Here is a 20,421-nt window from a genome sequence, read left to right on the forward strand (position 1 = left end):
CAACGAGGTTATGTAATTCTTACAATAGGACCAACTTAAGGCGGCAAGCTGTGAATTGCAAGACAAAGAGCTTTCCTGTTGATACAAAAGCCAGCAGGCTGCTGAGCTGTGTATAGATAATACATTCGGTACCGACCAGGCCCTCAGAATATTTCAGTTTTTCCCTCCTACCTGGGTAAGAAAATGTAGAGAATCTGGCAAAATACCAGGAATGGCTACCAAAAACAGGGATGTGGGGGGCAGACTGCAGAAAACTTGAAAACACTGGGCTAAGTGGTCAGAAGAAAATCGGAAAGAAATGCTGTAAATTAGACATAGGAAAGTGGATTGCCTGCCTAATGGTGAGTGACTATATTCTGTTTCCCTGGAAGACAGGACATAAGAGAATGCTTTAACTAGAAGGACAAAGGTTTTGGGTGGGACCTGTGAAATAGACTCAGGAAGAGACATCGTGTGGTCTTTTTTCCTACAGTCCCCCTCCCCTCCCCACCCATATGATGGTGGACTGAGACATTTTTGGATTCATTTAAATCCCATGCAGGACAGAGACTTATCAAGGAAAAGTGTCGATCAGCTATGTATTTCTGATTTCATCACTCTCTTCAAGTCAGAACTCACTAGTCCCTTGGCTTCTGAAATACCGGGTTCCTGTTACCCTATTCCTCTATCTTGCTCATGTCCCTCTTGTATCTGTCTTCAACACAGGTGCGGCTCAGGGTTCTCCCTTGGACCTTGTCTTTTACCCCCTCTGGTTGCTACTATGCATGCTCAGTCCAACTCTCATCAATACATTGATAACTTATCATCTGTGATGTGTCCAACTCCATGTAGGATTTCACAGCTGCATGCCCCATGGACATCTCAAATTCAAAACATCCTAAATTCAATTGATTTTCTTTCCTTCTAAGCCTGTTCGTACTCCTTTATTTTGTTTTAGTTGGTGGTCATAGTATTCACGTGCCAACCTGGGAGTCTTTCGTCTTTTAACCCCTTTGTCTCCCTCACCCTCATTCTTTAATCAGTTAGCAAGTCTTACCATTTTTGTCTCCCAATATTGCTGGAAGACGTCTCTTCCTCTCTATTTCCATTATGTTTGCTCTCAATATTTCTTGTCTGGACTACTGAAATGACTTCCTGATTGGTGTCTTTCCCACCTTCCTTCACAACCGTTTGACTATGTTACCTCTTGCCCTGAAATCTCACCATGTTTTCGCATAACCCTTAGAGAACACAATACAAACTCTTTAATGATGTGGGAAACAAAGGCAGAAGAGGAATTATTAAATTTCCTTACTACCTACAGGCTACTGACAAGTCCGTGAAACAGGTAGAATGACCTTCTTCTAGGGACTCAACTGCTTCCATGTTGACACTTTGCTAAGGGCAAAAGGAATCTGAACCCCCCACCCCCCCCGTGCGCCCCTCCCATCCTGTAAGCCTACTTTAACGTATAAAAATTCCTTTAGAAATTTCCTTTATCTCTACCCCCCCAAGATACCTGTTGGCAATCACCCCCCAAGCATATGGCCCACCGATATACATCTGAAGGGTCTGATGACTAAGGTTTTATTAGACAGTAATAAATGACTTTTCCCAACAATAGCTAGCCCCCTCAAGGTCCTGGAAAACTTGCTTCCAAAATTCCTATCCCTAACCCACTCCCAACTTGAAAGTATACAATGCGCCGCTCCTCATGACCCCAGTGCCGCTCTTTCTGCTCCCTGTGCTTTAATACAACCACCTTTTTGCACCAAAGACGCCTCAAGAATTCTTTCTTGGCCGTCGGCTTCAAACCCTAATGTCTTTCCTACATCATTTAACATATAAAGCATTTCCCACAATCTGGCCTTTGCCATTTTCCTCCAGCTGCAACCCTTTTCCCTTAGTTTATGTTCCAGCAACAACAAAACCTTTGGAAGTTGCTAAGAGAGTGGATCTTAACAGGTCTCACCACCAGAAAAACAAATCCTGTGACTATGGGTGGTGATGTGTGTTAGATAGATTTGCTCTAGTGATCAGTTCGCAATATGTACAAACACTGAATCATTACGTTGTGTGACTGAGGTTAGTCGAATGTCGTATGCCAATGATATCTCACTTCAAGAACATTTGTAACTCCTTGCGCTAATCAGGCTGTATTTTCCCTTCTGTGACTTTGTTTGTGAGAGTCCCTGTGGTCAGGAGGAGGCCAACATTCCCCAGCCAACCTAGTTTATGCTCATCAGTTCTTTGAGGTTCAGTCCAGATGCCCATTCATCCAAGAAGCCTTCCTCTTCAAACCCTTTATTCCTTCTCATCCTTTAACTTATTTCATCATGATCATCAGTCTGTCTCTGTATCTCTCACTAGAAAGTGAGATCCTTAATGGTTGGAATCACATCTTTCTTATCTCTGCGTTTCCAGCATCCAGAACAATTCATGACGTATAATAAATGTCTAAGAATTTCTATTGAATAAATGAAAACTTGCACTCATTACATTAACAGAAAGTTCATGGGGATAGCTGACAAGATTAATCAATTAGTCTTTTTAGTCCTTCACATGAATTTGTGCTGTTTGTGTCCAATCATAACAATGTCAACAATAATATTATTTTTTGAACTTCCATCTTCAGTGATTCTGGACTTGGTTACCTATTACTGAAATAGAAACTTCCTGTCCTACAAACCTGTCGTTGGCACTGATTAAGTCTTAATTTCACTTAAATATCACATTTCCTTGGTACTATAAGCAGCCCAACCCATGCGGGAACTAGTGGTCTTGATTGGTTTTTCTATTTCCCTCTCTGCCTCAGCTTCCCTTTTTGGGTACACATAGAAGGCTAGAGCTGAAAGGGACTGTCATCATTACCTAACACAGTTCCTTATTATACAGTTGGGGAAAATCAGGCCTGGAGAAGTTAAATGGTTGGTCACCACCACACTTCAAGTGTTCAGTCTCATGTGTTCTTTTTTTTTTTTTTTAAATTAATTAATTTATTTTGAGAGAGCGGGGGGGGTGGGAGGGTGGGGGACTTGAGGGAGGGGCAGAGGGAGAGGGAGAGGGAGAGAATCTCATGGAGGGCTTGATCTCATGACACTGAGATCCTGACCTGAGCTGAAATCAAGAGTACCCTGCTCAACGGAATGAGTCATCCATGCCCCCTGGTTTATGCATTTTTTTTAAGATATATTTATTTATTAGAGAGAGAGAGAGAGAACGATGAGCAAGTGGGGGGAGGGGCAGAGGGAGAGAATCTTCAAGCAGTCTCCCTGCTAAGCGGGGAGCCAGATGCAGGGCTCAATCCCACCACCCTTGAGACCAGTACCTGAGCCGAAACCGAGTCGGACGCTTAACTGACTGAGCCACCCAGGTGCCCTGGCTTATATCTTCTTTTATAGACAGTCTTTCTTTCTTTTTTTTACTTTTTGCTTTCTTAATTTTTAATTAAATGGATCAGTTAAGTACAAAAGAATTCCTGTGTTAAAGCAAACATTAACAAATTCTTCTCTTGATAGACTTATTCATCTATTGTCCCAATTATATCCCAGGGCTCCTTAGGGGACTTTTATTTCTCGTTCCTAGGTTTGTCATTGTAGCGCAATAATCATTCTTAAATTTGTAGATTGGTTGTTAGCTGGTAGTCTCTACAGTGTTTTATGCTATATCATCATCATCATCATCATCATCATCATCATCATCATGATTACATGGTGATTACTTTCCTGCACCCCAAGTGACATTTCCAGATTATATCAACTGCTTTATTCTTCAGCACCTACCATTAGCTAGAATTTTTCTCTCTTATGTCTTCGGAATGCTTCCTATTGCCATTTATCTTATCCTAATGGCCATGTCAATCCAATCAGGCACCAAGCCTTTCATTCATTAGGCACGCTTTCTCCTGTGCAATTTTGTCGAACCAGAAACGAGCGGACATTGTGAATGTATTTTCATCGTTTGCATGTGATGATGTTATTGTGACATTTATAGTTTGTCTCTTACCCTTGGACTGTTCCTTACTGATGGAAGGATTTAGATTTCATTCAGGCTTCCTGTACAATAACTTTTGATTTTTTTTCCAACCTCAGATCCTCAGTTTTAGAGTAAATGGATGTTAATCTCTCCACTTGCTACTTTTAAATACGGATCCAGAATGATACCTAACTTGCACTTCTTTGCTTTGCTATCAATGTGGTATGTGTAATGTTGCCCGGGTTTATACTGTGTCATACGAATAAGCTCAACTAGACTCAGTACTGCAAATACACTTATCACCTTGAGCTTGCTACCTGATTTGAGAAGACTGCAAATATTTTTCTCTCCGTTGGGTGGTTCTATTTTATTTCCTTGTTATGTGGTTGGCAGAAATCTGAGGTAGTGCATGTTCTACTCGGTACCCAACTCTGTTCTGTGAGTGAGGCTGTGTATCCCGGGAATCAGTCCCTTACCACATATGTGGACTTGCTCCCATCTCTCTGTGCACATCTCCACTCCAGGTCTTGCGAAGGGAGACCTGCTTCCTCAGCAGGAGGAAGGCCTGCTCCGCCACAATGCTTCCTCCCCAGCATGAGATCAGAGTCTGCTGCCAGGTCCAAACTGTAGGCCACTTCCTCCCTTCCCTCTCCCTTGGACTCCTAATGACATTTGGAGGGTATTCTTTCCAGACCTTACAGTCTTATTAAGTTCTCTCTGCTTTTTCTTTCTTGGTCCCTAAAGGAAGCTGAAAGCCAGCACACAATGCTACAGTGATCTCAAACAGCTAAATAGAAGGCCCTGGAAAAGTGAATCACACAAATTGCTTCCTTCACAGAAGCCACATTAGACATCGCTGGTGTTCTGCAGCAAGAGGTATTTTCTTATAAAGGTGCTTCAGTAGACGATCCTTTATTTCCCATGTAACTATTTTGCTTATTCATTTGTGTTTTATTTTTGCCATTTGTTAAAAAGGATCATTTCAACTCTAATAAGTGCCCTTTGTGGGTTCTTTGAATGCTGTTGAATAACAAAGAATACCTATAATTTTCCTGCTCTGATATACTTCTTTTTTCGCCCAGACATTTTAATCTAAATGGAGAAGAATGAGTCTTAATTCATGTAAATCACTGAGTAATACAGTGAATAAAGCTTACAGATGATTATTGGAAAAACAAAGCAGCTTGTAATGTTTTAATCACCAAGCCAATATATTGTAATACGTATTTCAAAGATGATTCATTTTTTACCTCCTGTCAACTTTGTTTAATCTCCCTGTAGCTCTGTTTTCAGGATCTCTAGAGATCAGGAATCTTTTCTGTATTAACTGGTCTTTTTGTGCCTCATGTAGGTGTCTGCTTGTCTGGTGCTGCCCTCTGGTGACTATTTATTGAGTTACATGACATAGATTTTGGCAGTTCGGCATGAGGAGGGAAAAAGAAATCATTTTTAAAGTGTATGCGGTATAGCTGGTTTTATTTACATGTATTTTATGGATGTCAAATAAAATCTGTGATCCAGATCATATTTCATTCTAGAACATTCCAGGGGATAGAACTATGAAACCTGATTCAGGCATTCAGGCAAGGCATACTTCCTATCAATGGCTGGCTAGGTGTGTTTCCTGGTTGGGCTGCACAGGGTAGAGAGGGATTTAGCCCAATAGACATAGATTTTCCATACGGCATGCTTCTTTTTCTTTTTTCTTTAAAAAAGTATCCTTTTCCACTCTAAATGTGGGTCCTACTGATAGGCCTCTGAAGCCTTCTTTCTTGCTCCCAGGCTGAAGTCAAAATTGCTTCTTGGAGGTGACAGGCCAGACTATTCCTCACATCCCTAGTAACATTCCTGTGGTGCTTACCGAAGGAGATGGGGGAAGTAGTGGCAAGTCAACTTTTGCTGATATTCCTTCCCATCAGTAAATCCTGAAGCTGCAGAGCTTTTTTATTCAAAAACATTTTTTTAAATTTGAGAGAGAGAGAGGGATAGCACAGGCAGGGAGGAGGGGCAGAGGGAGAGGGAAAAGAAGACTCCATGCTGAGCAGGGAGCCTGACGTGGGGCTCGATCCCAGGACCCAGGGATCATGACCTGAGCTGACGGCAGACGCTTAACTGACTGAGCCACCCAGGCGCCCCTGCAGAGCCTTCCTTAAAACCCATCTGATAGGTGTCTGCTCGCTGCAAGATATATTTGAGTGAATGATAAATAGTATTTGGTTTTGGCAGCTTGGATCTGAGAGAGTTTTCTAATTTAGTGTTAGTATAAAGTGGTCCGGGGGAAGAGATGGCAAGCAGAAGGGAAAGTACATTTATTTTGCCCCTACCACAGGAGCAAGATGCTCTTATATCGTAGACACGGTTTATTCTCATAATAAACCTGTTTGTGGGGTGAATATTACTGTCCCTATTTAGAGGTGGAGGAGCTCCAGCTTGGAAAGATGTAACAATTTCACAAGGTCACACAGGTTAAGGTGGCTGCAATCTAGGTGAGCCTGACTGCAAGGGCCACGATCCTTCTGGAACACCATGAGGCTGTGGATCAGAGTGCAAGGGCCAGATGACCGATCGGGGAGGGGCAGTGTTGGTTCGTTGGCTGATGGCGTTAATTCTGCACTGTGCTGTGCACTTGGTTCCCCGCGGCTTTCCCGAATCACGTTGCTCTGCACTGTGGTGTTGGCCACACGCGGGGTCAGATGGGACAGTGGGGGGAGGCCAGCGAGGTGCCGACATGATGTAGCTCAGCACACCCGAACAGCTCTTTAAGATCCTAGGCTGGGCATCGTTTGTCTTCACTAGTTTCCTATACAAGATGGGTCCTTGAGGATGCTAGCTATAGGAGAAAACTCAAGCCTTACTGGAAACTGCTTGTCTACTGTTTCTGGTTTTCATAAGAGAGGCATTATGGAAAATTCTGGAAACAAAGCACAGGCAATTTATGCTATCCTGAACGTGGGATGTAGCCTTTTGCAGAGGGAGAGGGGGAGTACGATAGGGAAGGGGCTTTACCTGTATCTGTATATTTTATTCTTTTAAAAAATATGGCAATAGCTGCAGATACTTGTTCAATCTGTGTAATGACTGTGCCAAGGTGTGTTATAATATTTTTTATAGTTTCCTATTTGATTTTTAAAAAAGATTTTATTTATTTATTTGTCAAAGAAAGAGACAGCACAAGCAGGGGGAGCTTCAGGCAGAGGCAGAGGGAAAAGCAGGCTCCCTGGGGAGCAAGGAGCCCCATATAGGGCTCGATCCCAGGACCCTGGGATCATGACCTGAGCTGAAGGCAGACGCTTAACCGACTGAGCCACAGGCATCCCCCTATTTGATTTTTCATAATTAAAAATTAAGAAAATAGAAAGGGGCAGACACAATTCTACCCACTATCTTTTCTCTTTTGCAAATGACACAGTGTGAGGAAAGACCCTTATAAGGACCATCAGTTTTCAAAGGGGGTCAGGAGTCGCAACTCACTTAATAAACAGAATTGCCCTGAAATGCTTTTCAATCAAAGGCAATAAATAATTCCAAAGTATCCCAGGAAGCCCATGATGGGCTGTTACTGCCTCAAAGTTGTCTTTCATGTGTAGGATGACAGACTGCTACAGCAACAAGAGGGGTATGTAAAGGATTCTTTTCAATATATCACCAGAGGGGAAAACAAGATGAGATAAAGTCGCAAAAAACTTACAAAATAACAAAGAGTCTTTCAGTAAAACTGTGAAGTTTAGTTGGAAGATTACATAGCACTCTACAGGCTTTTCCTGGTTTGAAGACTACCATTCTGGGAAAGGAAATATAAGCCTAGGATGTTTCTACCATCTTTTCTACTATTTAAAGCACATTTTTGTACACGATCTCAATTGATTATCACAGCTGCTCTGAGAGGAAACAGAAACCAAGAAGGTAAGTAATTCACTGAACAACAGAGCTGGTTGGTGGCGGAAGCAGGACCCCACTGCACTTCCCACCCGTCCTGGTTAGATATCTCACCCTATGCTTCCATGCCTGCCTCAGCCCCGCTTGCTCCTGTCACTTCTGGTTGCTGACCTACCTGTTCATGAGACCACGTCCTTTCAGAACCATCCTTGATACAGATGTCCAGCCTCAGTTCAGTGCCTGTGGCTCCATGCTTGCTGTCCACGCAGAGATTTGCTGCCACGTTTCGAATCTGTGGAAAGAAGAAAGAATGAGCATGGGGCTGGTTTTTCTTGCACCCCTAGCTCCAGGTAATCCTGGTATAGATTCAGTAGTTATCTTTTTAATCTATTTGAGAAAGAGCGAGGGGGAGAGAAAGAGAGAGAGAGAGCGCACAGGTGCACGTGCACGTGCGGGGGGAGGGGCAGACAGAGGGGGAGGGGAAGCGGGAGAAGCAGGCTCCCCGCAGAGCAGGGACCCCCCCCCCCGCCCCCGATATGGGACTCGAGCCCAGGACCCTGGGATCATGGAGCTGAAGGCAGACGCTTAACCGACTGAGCCATGCAGGCGCCTCTCAGTGGTTGTCTTTTAGAATACATGATTCCTGAACGATGTTTTAAATTTATATGCAATTTGTGGAGCAAAGTCAGGGAATTAACTGTAATATGGCCTAGTGGGCATGTCAGGGAATGTGAGATGGTTGAAGAGCAAGGCTGCAGCTGGGGGCTGCCGCAAAGGACTATGGAATAATGTAAGGCGGGGAGCAGCCTTGTTCCTGACTTCCGCAAATTGGCGATTTCTTTCTTCAGGGAGTTCCTAACTTGGGATTTGTTATCTTCTTGCTCCAGAGCGTATTCTACCTTTTCCGCCTTAGCTGGGAGAGAGATCCAATATGAAGCAGGTGATGCAAGTTGTGCGTGAGAGAAAAGAACGAATCACTGAGCACCGCATGGTTCTGTGCAGGATGCGGGGACCATGTCCCGGTTTGCCTGGATGATCCCGGTCTACACCCGTGGTCGTGGTGTAGCATTTCTCCTGGATGATCAATTCAGTGACACCCTAGAGTATTAGCAAAATAGGAAAGATGGTACTATCGGTGCAATGCTGTGCTGGATGAAGATTCTCTATGTGAAGTCTGAACTTTTACAAGTTGCAGAATGGGAAAAAAGGGACCGATAATTCTTTCCAATTATCATATTAATACTGACATAAGGAACGGAGTAGTTAGGGGTGGGCCAAGAGCGGGCTAGGAAAAGTGTCAACAACAGAAATAGTAACAGAAAGAGTTTAGGCCATGGACATGTGTCCCTTCTCAAGTCGGCCTGCCCGAGGATTTCACCAATTCTGCTGACATCGGAACAACGCCCCGTAATAGAGATGGATGTTGTTTATGGTTTGTTACTTAGGAGTCAACGTTTAGCTAAGCTCAGCGATCTCAATCCTTTTTATGCCTTTATATAGTCCTGGATTATAATAATCCCTTTAGGTATTGTTAAGAATAGAAACAAGAACAGGATGTACGCAGGTGATTTTAGTCAAGGCTCTTTTGCCGAGAATAAGCAGATAAGGATAAGGAGTCTGTCCAGAGCAGGATGGCTGAAGCAGGCCTATTCCTACTGGGATGGGGGCAAGAGGTAGGGAGAAGGTTGTAATGAAATATACTGAGTGTTATGAAAGGAGTAAATGATGCCGGAGTGAGACTGTGGTGGAGGGAGTGATTTCTCATTTCACTTACTGTGGGAGTAGAGGTTGGTATAATGTCATTCGGGAGGGAGCCAATGGGATAATCAGTTTCCTTATTCAGGGAATTTGACCACAGTGGCGGTTCATCACCCACTACTGGACCTCTACCTTCAGGGTCTCTGTCCCCAATGCCAGGGGAATGGGAAATAATGTAGGACACAGGGCAACAGTTCTTAACCTAGTTTGGTCTACAGACCTCTCTGAGGATCCGAAGAAAGCTATGGACACTTTTACAAAAATAAACTAATCAAGGAAGCTATAAGCGGATACACACCAGCACTTTTGTGTTCCTTTTCCTGGAACCTACGGACGCCATGTTTGAACCCTGAATTAGGGAAAATGCTTTCCACCCACTCCTTGAAAACTACTTATATCCTTCCTCCTAGTAGGGTGGGAAATCCCGAAAGCCAGGGAATGAACTCAGCAGCTGTCAAAGTGCACCGGATTCACTCTCACTTCTCTTCACTTTTCTCTGCCTTCCTGAAAAAAGCACCAGGGAGGAATTTTAGTATGGGATCCGGGGAGCCAAGCTTCAAATCAGCCTTTTGTAAAATCAATTCCTTGGTGTGTGATTGAGTTTCTTTGGTGAACTAGAAACACCCAGAAGGTCAAAAGTTTGCTTTTTCTGTCACTGACTTGAGCCTGGCACGCTCTGCAAAGCTCCCCTTTGATCGCCTTATCTGAACCCAGGGTATCCATTTTCTAAAGCTGTGTATAACCTGGGAGCTGCCTGACAGAACTCTGGGCAGGACTCGCTTTCCATTGTTGGACCGTGTAACTCAGGGACTCGCTCTTCTTAGAGAACCAGGATCAGTGTGTGCCAAAGACAGCTTCAGGGCACTATTATTCCCTCTACTTGAGTCCGGGAGCTCGGAACCACATTTAGGACAACAGCGGCCTTGGATGGTTTATGGCCACTTGGCCACCAAGGGAGAAGTGTGCCCTTCTCTGTCAGCTGGCGTGGTGCTCGCTCACTGAAGGGGCTCTGTCTGCTCTTGGAAAAGGAGGACATCGGGAAGAAAAGAATATACACAAGCCAGGGACGCTGAGTGGCAAATCTGCCCAATCTGCCTGTGGGTACACACCAAAGCCCATCAGAGAGCCTCGTTTTGGTTTCTAAATGCTATGAGCTTGAAGGGCTCTGGCAGGGCTGGAGGAGGTCATTTTCTAAACTCTTGAATTTTCTAAATTCTCACTCAAATGGCATCTGCGTAGACAATGGGATAAACTTGCTTTGGAAGCCAACTTTCAAGTTTCAGGGGCATAATTGTCTACATCTGTGTAAATTCCAGCTCATAGTTGTGCCAGAGAAGAAATGTTAGAGAATATAGGGTAAGGTAGGCACCTGGATTCAAGCCTGCTACCAGGCCATCCTAACTTGCTTCTCTCTTTCCTTTCATTTTATCCTCACCTCTTCGGCACATACTCCTGTCCTCTCCTCTTGCTCACAAACACAGCTGATGGTTGCCAGAGGGGAGAGGAGAGAGGGGTTGGGCAAAAAGGGTGAAGAGGAGTGGGAGATACAGGCTTCCAGTTTTGGAGTGAATAAGTCGTGGGACTAGGGATATAGTCAATGATACTGTAACAGCGATGTAATGGGACAGATGACAGCTATACTCGTGGTGAACGTAGCGGAATATATAAACTTGTCAAATCACTATGTTGTACACCTGAAACTAATGTAACATTGTGTGTCAACTATACTCAAGTAAAAATAAAATAAAATGAAATAAAATAAAATAAATAAACAGGTGAATAAAATTCAAATAGAGCGAATTCTGTTGATTTATTTGAATAAAGGTAAAAAATGGGGGTTAGCAAATTTATAAATGATTTATGCTTTTTCAACATGGGCTTTGTGTCTGGCTGAAAGTAAAGCAGTTCACACACATGCACACACCCAAATCTAGGACACAGAACACTGAATAAATCTATGACAGAATAGATACTATTCATGCTTTATTCCTTTGATGTCTAGCTTCAGGGCTTAGCATCATTAAAATTGTGTCAAGAAATCCTGAGAGACACTGAACAGGATTAGGAAGTTAGGTAGGGCTTGACTAGGAATGGGTGGGAAGCTGGAAAAAAATGAGGGAAAAGGGAATCATTACGTATGACAGGATTACAGAGATAATCTCCTTTTCGGCAAGGCTTAGGAAAAGGTCTGGCAGAGAGTAAAGAATGTCTTAGATATATATACAAGAGAAGTCAGTCTCAGCGTGAACGTTTTTTGCCCCCTCCCCAAAACACGAAGTTTTTAAAAAGAGGTCCCAGAGAAGGGGAGTGTGGTATAAATGTCAGGGTGGCTAGTAGTTCTGGGATTGCTAATTCTGTTGGTTGTTAAAGAGAGACTAGGCTCAGTTGAACAAATGAGAGAGCATGGTTTGCTAATTTCCCCCTTATCAGGGTCTTTTAGGTAAGAAGTAGTGGGTTCATGATTCATTCAACAAATTTTATCTAGTACCTTCTATCCCAGGCGCTTTACCACATACTGGGTACACAGTGAAAAATAATAGAGAATCACTTCCGGGGGGGTGGGGTAGGTGAAATAGGCAAAGAGGTTCAAAAGGGTACAAACTTCCAGTTATAAAATAAGTAAGTCCTGGGAATGTAATGCAGAGCATGGTGACTATAGTTAATAATACTGTATTGTATATCTGAAAGTTGCTAAGAAAGTAGATCTTAGGGGTGGCTGGGTGGCTCTGTCGTTAAGCTTTTGCCTTCGGCTAAAGTCATCATCCCAGGCTCCTGGGATCAAGCCCCGCATTGGGCTCCCTGCTCAGAGGGAAGCCTGCTTCTCCCTCTCCCACTCCCCCTGCTTGTGTTCCCTCTCTCGCTGTGTCTCTCTCTGTCAAATAAATAAATAAAATCTTAAATAAAAAAAAAGAACCTAGATCTTAAAGTTCTCATAAGGAAAAAATTGTAACAATGCATGGTGATGGATGTTACCTAGATTTACTGTGGTGATCATTTCATAATATATACAAATATCCAAATCATTATGTTGTACAGCTGAAATTAGCATAATGTTTTATGTCAATTATATCTCAACAAAAAACATTTGATAAAAATAAATTTGAATTTAACAACCACCACCACCACAACAAAACCGGTCTCCTTTGTGCGGTTTGAGGTCTAGTGAGGACATCAGAGAGCACCTGAGTGGAGGAAAGACTTGAGGCTCCCACTATTTCTGGCTGTGAATTTTTTTTTTTTTCTTTCTTTCTTTTTTTTTTTTATTCTTATGTTAATCCCCATACATTACATCATTAGTTCCAGATGAAGTGTTCCATGATTCATTGTTCGTGCACAACACCCAGTGCTCCATGCAGAACGTGCCCTCCTCAATACCCACCACCAGGCCAACCCGTCCTCCCACCCCCCTCCCCTCTAGAACCCTCAGTTTGTTTTTCAGAGTCCATCTTCTCTCATGGTTCGTCCACCCCTCCGATTTCCCCCGCTTCATTCCTCCCCTCCCGTTACCTTCTTCTTCTTCTTTTTTTTTCTTAACATATCTTGCATTATTTGTCTCAGAGGTACAGATCTGAGACTCAACAGTCCTGCACAATTCACAGCGTTTAACAGAGCACGTACCCTCCCCAGTGTCTATCACCCCTGGCTGTGAATTTTTAACATGACAAAAGTAATCAAGATACTCCTCTTTCATGGACCATGGTTGGTTTTACAATGCAAATTCGTGTGCCGAGCTAGAAAGAAAGAAAGAGGTAGGGTGGTATGGAGAGATAATTGAGTGGAGACTGAGCAGGTCTGGGTTCTGCTTGCCAGTCACAAAAACACCTTCCCCCTAACCTTAGCCGTGTATTCCTTTAAAAGCTCAATTCATCCATTTCTAAAAAGTCAACTTTTAAGGAGTGCTTCTGAATGAAAGGTGCTTTGAGGAGTACTTGATGGAGATCCCAGGACAAAGGAAAAACAGCTCCTGTTCCCAAAGAGCCAACAACCTTAGTGGGGAGACAGCACTTGGAAGGGGTTTCGTTAGATGACTGAATGCTAAGTGAGGGTTGAAGAGGAAATGATCAGTTCTGAGCATGACAGCTTGGGGCACTTAGAACTGATAACATTGGAAGGGGCTCTAGAGAACACGTGGAATTGAATCTTGAGAGTGAAATGACAGACAGACACTCTAGTCTCAGGGATCAGAAGTGAACACATATATGGAAGTTTGACGGTGCAAGGAAATGCCGCATAATCATGGCTCAGCATGAGGTTTGTAAAATGAGGACAATCGAGCCTCAGAGGGTGGTTGCAAAGATTGAACTGATACATGCAAAGTGCTTAGCACGGTGTTAGTACAGTGCAAGAGGTCAGTAGGTGTTAGTTACTATTTATTTGCTTATTTATTTTCTCAGCAGTCTCAACTACGATGGTAAATGTGGTGATGCCACAGTCAGATCCCATTTCTATTATACTGTGAGATGTCCCACAGGCACTTCAAATACAAAGAGACTACAACTGAACAAACTGTGGCCCATCACTCCAGACCTATTCTTTAGTCCTGAGCACCTGTTAATCTTGATATTAGAAGCAGACATCCGTGATCTCAGTCTGGCAACTTGGGTGTTACCTTAGACACCCCATATCTCACCTCACCCCCAATTAGCTGTTGATTCTGTCCCTTAATACTGAACGCCCTATTCCTTTCCTCTCCTTTCCAGTCTCCCAGGCCTTCAACATCTCGTGGGCTTAAAAAAAATTGTAATAAAATACACATAATATGAAGTTTGCCATTTCCACCATTTTTAAATATAAAATTCAATAACATTTAGTACATTCAAAATTCTGTGTAACCGTCACCACTATATCCAAGACTGTTTTCATCCCCCAAAATAGCAACTCTGTAACCATTAAGCAGTAACTTCCCCACTTCCCCCACCTCTGTAGCCTCTATTCTACTGACTATGAATTTGCCTATTTTATTTTTTTTAATATTTGTTTATTTGTTATTTTAGAGAGAGAGAGAGTTGGGGAGAGGGGCAGAAGGAGGGGGGGAAAGAGGATCTCAAGAGGACTCCCTGTTGAGTGTGGGAGCCCTATGTGGGGCTTGATCTCACCACCCTGAGATCATGACCAGCCTAAATCAAGAGTTGGACGCTTAACTGACTGGACCACCCAGGTGCCGCTGAATTTGCCTATTTTAGATACCTCATAAGTGAAACCACACCATGTTCGTCCTTTTGGGTCATGCTTATTTCACTTAGCATAATGTTTTCAAGGTTTATCTATATTATAGCATATGGTAGAACTTTGTTTCTTTTTAAGGCTGAATGATATTGCATTGTATGTAATACACATATTAATATACATATACATCACATTTTCCTATCTCTTCATCCATTGATAGACACTGGGTTTGTTTCTACCTTTTGGCTATCGTAAAAAAATGATGCTGTGACCATTGGCATACAAATGCCTGTTGGTTTACTTGTTTTCAGTTCTTTTGGGTATATGCCTAGGAGTGGAATTGACTGAGTCATATGGTAATTCTACGTGTATCTTTTTGAGAAACCACCATACTGTTTTCCATAGCGGCCACACTATTTTACTTTCTTACCAGTAATGTACAATGGTTCCAATTTCTTCATCCTTGCCAATGCTTGTTGTTTTCTGGTTTTGATTATAACCATTCTGGTGGGTGCAAAGTGGCATCTCATTATAGTTTTGATTGCATTTCCCTAATGACTAATGATATGGAATGTCTTCATGGGTTTATCCAGTATTTGTATGTCCTCTATGGAGAAATGTCTATTTAAGTCCTCTACCTTTTTTGAATTGGGTTTTTTGTTTTTTTTGTTGTTGTTGAATTGTAGGAATTTTAAAAAACATTCTGGACATTAATCTCATCGATATATGGCTTGCAAATGTTTTCTCCTATTTTGCGGAGTTGCCTTTCCCTTGCTTGATATTGTCTTTTGGTGCACAAATGTTTTTATTTTTAATCAAATTCAATTTATCTATTTTTATTTTTGTTGCCTCTTTTTGGTGTCATATTTAAGAAACCATTGCCAAATCCAATGCCGTGAAGATTTCCCCCTAAGTTTTATTTTAAGAATTTTGTGCCCTTGTGTTTAGGTCTGATCCACTTGGAGGTAATATTTGCATATAAGGTAAAGTTCCAACCTCATTCTTTTGCATGTAGATGTATTAGTTTGCTAGGGCTGCCACAACAAAGTACTATCAACTAGGTGGCTTAAACAACATAAATTTATTGTATCACCGTTCTAGAGGCTAGAATTTTGAGCTCAAGGTATTGGCAGGGTTGATTCATTCTGAGGGCTGTGAGGCAGAATATGTTCCATGCCTCTCTCCTAGCTTCTAGTTTATGGCAATCTTTGACACTTTTTGTCTTGTAGATGCATCACCTTGATTTCTGCCTTCATATTTACATAGCATTCTCCTTTTATGCATGTCTGTGTCCAAGTTTTCTATTTTTATAAGGACACCACTCATATTGGATTAGAGGCCTACTGTAGTCCAGTATGACCTCATCTTAATTAATTACAACTGCAACAACCCTCTTTCCAAATAAGGTTACATTCTGAGGTACTCGGGATTGGGATTTCAATATATGAATTTTGGGGAACATGACCCACTAACAGAGGGTCTCTGGTCTTCCCAGTACGATTTGTCCCTTCCTCATTGAGTGATCTTTGTGCGCTTGTCAAAAAAATAATTGACCACATAAGTGAGGGTTTATTTTTGGGTTCTCTATTTTATTCCATTGGTTGATGTATCTGTCCTCAGCCGTTACTACACTTCCCCCCTCAGCTTTATTGAGATATTATTGATATATTAATATATGTTATATAACATTGATATATGTTATTAATTATATAACATTGATATATATTATTAATGTATCACTATATGTTATTAATATATCATATGTGAAATGATTACTACAATAAAGTTAGTTAACACCTCTATCCCCTCACATAATTATCTTTTTTGGGGGGGAGTTGATAACATTTAAGATTTACTCTCTTAACAACTTTCAAGGTATAATACAGTATTGCTAATTATGCTATACATCAGATCCCTAGAACTTAACTCCTCTAGCTGGAGGTTTGTGCCTTTTGATCAACATTTCCTTTCTCCTACAGCCCAGCCCCTGGCAACCACCATTCTATTCTCTATTTTTATGAGTTAAGTTTTTAAAGATTCCACACAAAAGTGAGAGCATACAGTATTTGTCTTTCTCTGACTTATTTCAGATATATATATATACACACATACACACACCATATATATATTTTCTTTATCCTTTCATGCATCAGTGGGCATTTAGGTTGTTTCTGTGTCTTGGCTATTGTGAATAACACTGCAATGAACATGGGATGCAGATATCTCGTTGAGATAGTGATTTCATTTCCTTTGGATATATACCCAAAAGTAGGATTGCTGGATCCTATGAATACCACACTTTTTTGATTACTGTAGCTTTGTGTTAAGTTTTGAAATCAGGAAGTGTGGGTCCTTCAACTTTGTTCTTCTTTCTCAATATTGTTTTGGCTATTCAAGTTTCCTTCAGACTCCATATGAATTTTAGAGTGAGTTTTTCTGTTGCTGCAAAAAACACAATTGGAGTTTTGATAGCGATCACAATGAGTCTGTAGATTTCTTTGAGTAGTACTGACATAGTATTTTTGGGTAGTATTAACAATATTGTTTTCTAATCCATGAACATGAGATGTCTTTCCATTTATCTCAATGTTTTAAGTTTTTCTTTAACAATGTTTTATAGTTTTCAGTGTACCAATCTTTTACCTCATTAGTTAAATTTACTCTTACATTAATTTTTTAGAGAGAAATATAATGTATGTAAGAGCACAGATTGTGGAATTGTACTGCCCAAGTTTAGATTTTAATCTCCACATTTACTAGCTGTGTGATTTTAGCAAGTTACTTAACTTCCTTTTGTCTTAGTTTCCTCTTCTGTAAAATGAAGGTAATAACAATACTTACCTGGTAAATCTGATGTGAAGATTAAGTGATATTATACATATAAGGTGCTTACATTAGTGTCTGGCCCATATTAAGTGCTCAATAAATGTTAGCTTTATAGTATTACTGGTAGTAGTAGTATTGGGATGCAATGAGTAATGAGACTGGGGAGGTAGAATTATGAAGGGCCTTGAATATCAGAATAAGGAATGTAGACCTTGTTCTGTTGGCAAACAGAATTATTAGATCTTGAGAAGAAAAACTTGTTTTAGTTTTAAACTAAAAACTCTTTAGTGGGAAAGACAGATGGAGAGTTATGTAGTTGTAAACATGGGCACTAGTTCTAACTGATGAGAATCTGTACCATGTAGTGATAGTGATAGAATATATGCATGTATTTAAAAAAAAAGAGATGTATTCCAGACACATTGTTCAGATAGCATTACCAGTCTTGACAACTGCATGTGGATAATGAAGAAGACATGCCGAGGTTGAGGTGCCTTTGTGGCATCTATACGTAGACATCCCGAAATCTGGAGTTTAGAAGAGAGGTCAGGGTAAGAAATACAGATTTGGAAATTGCCTACTGTGCCAACTATTAATATATTGCCTCTCAACTCCAAATCCATCCCTCTTTGTCTTGCTTTGTGATACACAAGATGGAGCCTGTGGACATTTTTCCTTGCCAGCAGTACAGTTTTAGGCTCTACTCATAGAGGGTGCTGGAGAGACACTAAAGGGCAGAGCAGGAAGAAGTCTCACTCCTTCCATTGTGTAGGTGCTGGTTTTCCATGTCATAGTCAGTAAATTGGTATGTAGAGTGGGATGGAAGAAAGTAGCCCTCACCTGAGTGGCGCTCCTAGATTGGTAGTGGCTACTGCCTGTGGTCTCTTTACCACCACCAGCCAAGTGGTATCAAATGAAACTTGAGCCTCAACCTTGGTGGGGGAAGAAGGGTAGGGCTCTTCCAAGTTTCTAAGTTCCTGCCTTGCTCACATCCCCTCAGCCCTGAAGGTAGTTAGCTTTATGGAACCGCTGCTTCTGTACTTTTTAGAGTCCATTTTACCCCTTTTACTAGTTTGCAATTTTCTTTATATTAAAATTTCCTTGTTGTAAGTACTGCTATGATTTCTGGCTCCTGACCGGACCCTGACTGATGCAGCAACAGAGGAGTAATAATTGAAGTCACACAAGGATATGATAGCACATAAGCAAAACATATGAAGACTGAGGATGGAATTCTGGGGGATGCTTTCTTTGGGAAGAGGGCAAAGAAGTAGTGAGGAAAAAGAAAGGGAAAGTAAAAGAAGGACTAGAAACAAGACAGCAAGAAGAGTTTCAAGAAGTGGGTGGGAGAGTCAATAGCGTCAAATCCCTTAGAGTGGTCCAGTAGGAGGAGGACTGGAAGAGGCTGCTGGATTTGGCAGTTAGGAAGTTGCTGGTGGCCCTTTCCAAAAACAATTTCTGTGGTAACTGAAAGCAGGAGACAGATTGTCCAGTAGGTTGAGGAAAATTGGGAGGTGAAAGTTAAAGTCAACACATGGAAGCTCCCCACCCTTTTTTTTTTAAAGAGGGGGAGAGAGAGTGAGGGGCAAAGGGAGAAGGAGGGAAAGAGTCCTAACTAAGCAGGCTCCATGCTACCCAGGGTTGGGCTTGATCCCAGGACCCTGAGATCATGATCTGAGCCAAAATCAAGAGTCAGATGCTCAACCAACTGAGCCACCCAGGCACCGCTGGAAGCTTCTCTTTCAAGAAACTTGACAGTAAGGGGAGAGGTAGATATAGGGAAAAAATAGAATTAAAAAAACAACATTTTGGGGATGGGGAGACTTGAGAATAGAATTACATATAAACCCTGCCCTAATTCATTTGAAACTCAAAAAAATTTTTTGAAGTGTTTTTAGAAATTAAAAATATAAATATAAATAGAAAACACTAGAAGTACTTTCATTATCTTTGTAGGACCTTTTACTTTTTAAGGTTCGGTCTCATGGCTATCACGCCATTTTTGCTTGAACGGACCCATTTCTAACTGCTCTATGCTCATGGCATACAATGACTGTTGGCAGAGACCAACTATTGCCTTTCCTTGAAATTATGCCCACAGAGATTTTCTTCCTAGCTTATGTACATTTTCCTCTTCTGAATTTACCATAAATGTAATTGCTTTGGCATTTCTTTCTTGCCCTGGGACTTACTAGAACTACTCATTTCAGAAGACTGGCTTATATTATGCAAGAAAAAGCTGAGCCTAGGGCAGAAATATTAGCATAGAGCCTTCAGATTTGTATGTGTTCTGCTCTAAATAGTCTTTTTCTAAAACTATGTCCTGCCACTTGAAGTATTGTGAGTATTGTTTGTGAAACATATCCAGTGTCAGAATAGAACTTTTAGGCTAAGTGTTATTTGCCAAAAAACAATTTGATTTTCACAAACAGATACAGGGGAAGACTTGAATAAATAAGCCACTTTTTATTGGGCTTAAGATAGGCAACTCTTGCCTAATAGAAGGAAAAAAAAATTACAGTACCTACTTCATACTCAACTGAGTGCTTTCACAACCATTATTTTGCTTCTTAATCTGTACCACCACCATGCTGTGCATTCATACACATTTGCAGCTGAGGCTCTGGGATAGTAAGTGGTTTATCTAAGATTACACCTTCCACTTATTGGAAGGCAGGATTCGTACCCATGTCTCTCATTCCTAGACCCATGATTTTTATCCTGTATTGCAGTAATGATTATGATTAATTCACCAGAACAGTGCAATTTGGGGTGTTAAATCCATGGCAAATGCTTTACTGAGCTCAAAGGAATATATGAAGATTAAAGAAGGCTATGAAT

General features: G+C 41.5%; 1 protein-coding gene across 2 annotated transcripts in view; it reads right to left on the reverse strand.

The window, feature by feature from the left end:
- Nucleotides 1-7,619: 7,619 nt before the first annotated feature.
- The window catches only part of GALNTL6 (polypeptide N-acetylgalactosaminyltransferase like 6), a 956,008-nt gene continuing 943,206 nt past the window's right edge, over nt 7,620-20,421 (reverse strand). For both annotated transcript variants that reach the window (XM_081810998.1, XM_081810995.1), the window contains one exon: nt 7,620-8,122. In XM_081810998.1, coding sequence (XP_081667124.1) covers nt 7,946-8,122 — 177 coding nt within the window. In that variant the 3' untranslated portion in view covers nt 7,620-7,945. The remainder of the gene's footprint in view (nt 8,123-20,421) is intronic.

Source organism: Leptonychotes weddellii, chromosome 2 (genome assembly GCF_054177405.1).
Source record: "Leptonychotes weddellii isolate Sample4059 chromosome 2, ASM5417740v2, whole genome shotgun sequence".
NCBI classification, from domain to species: Eukaryota; Metazoa; Chordata; class Mammalia; order Carnivora; family Phocidae; genus Leptonychotes; species Leptonychotes weddellii.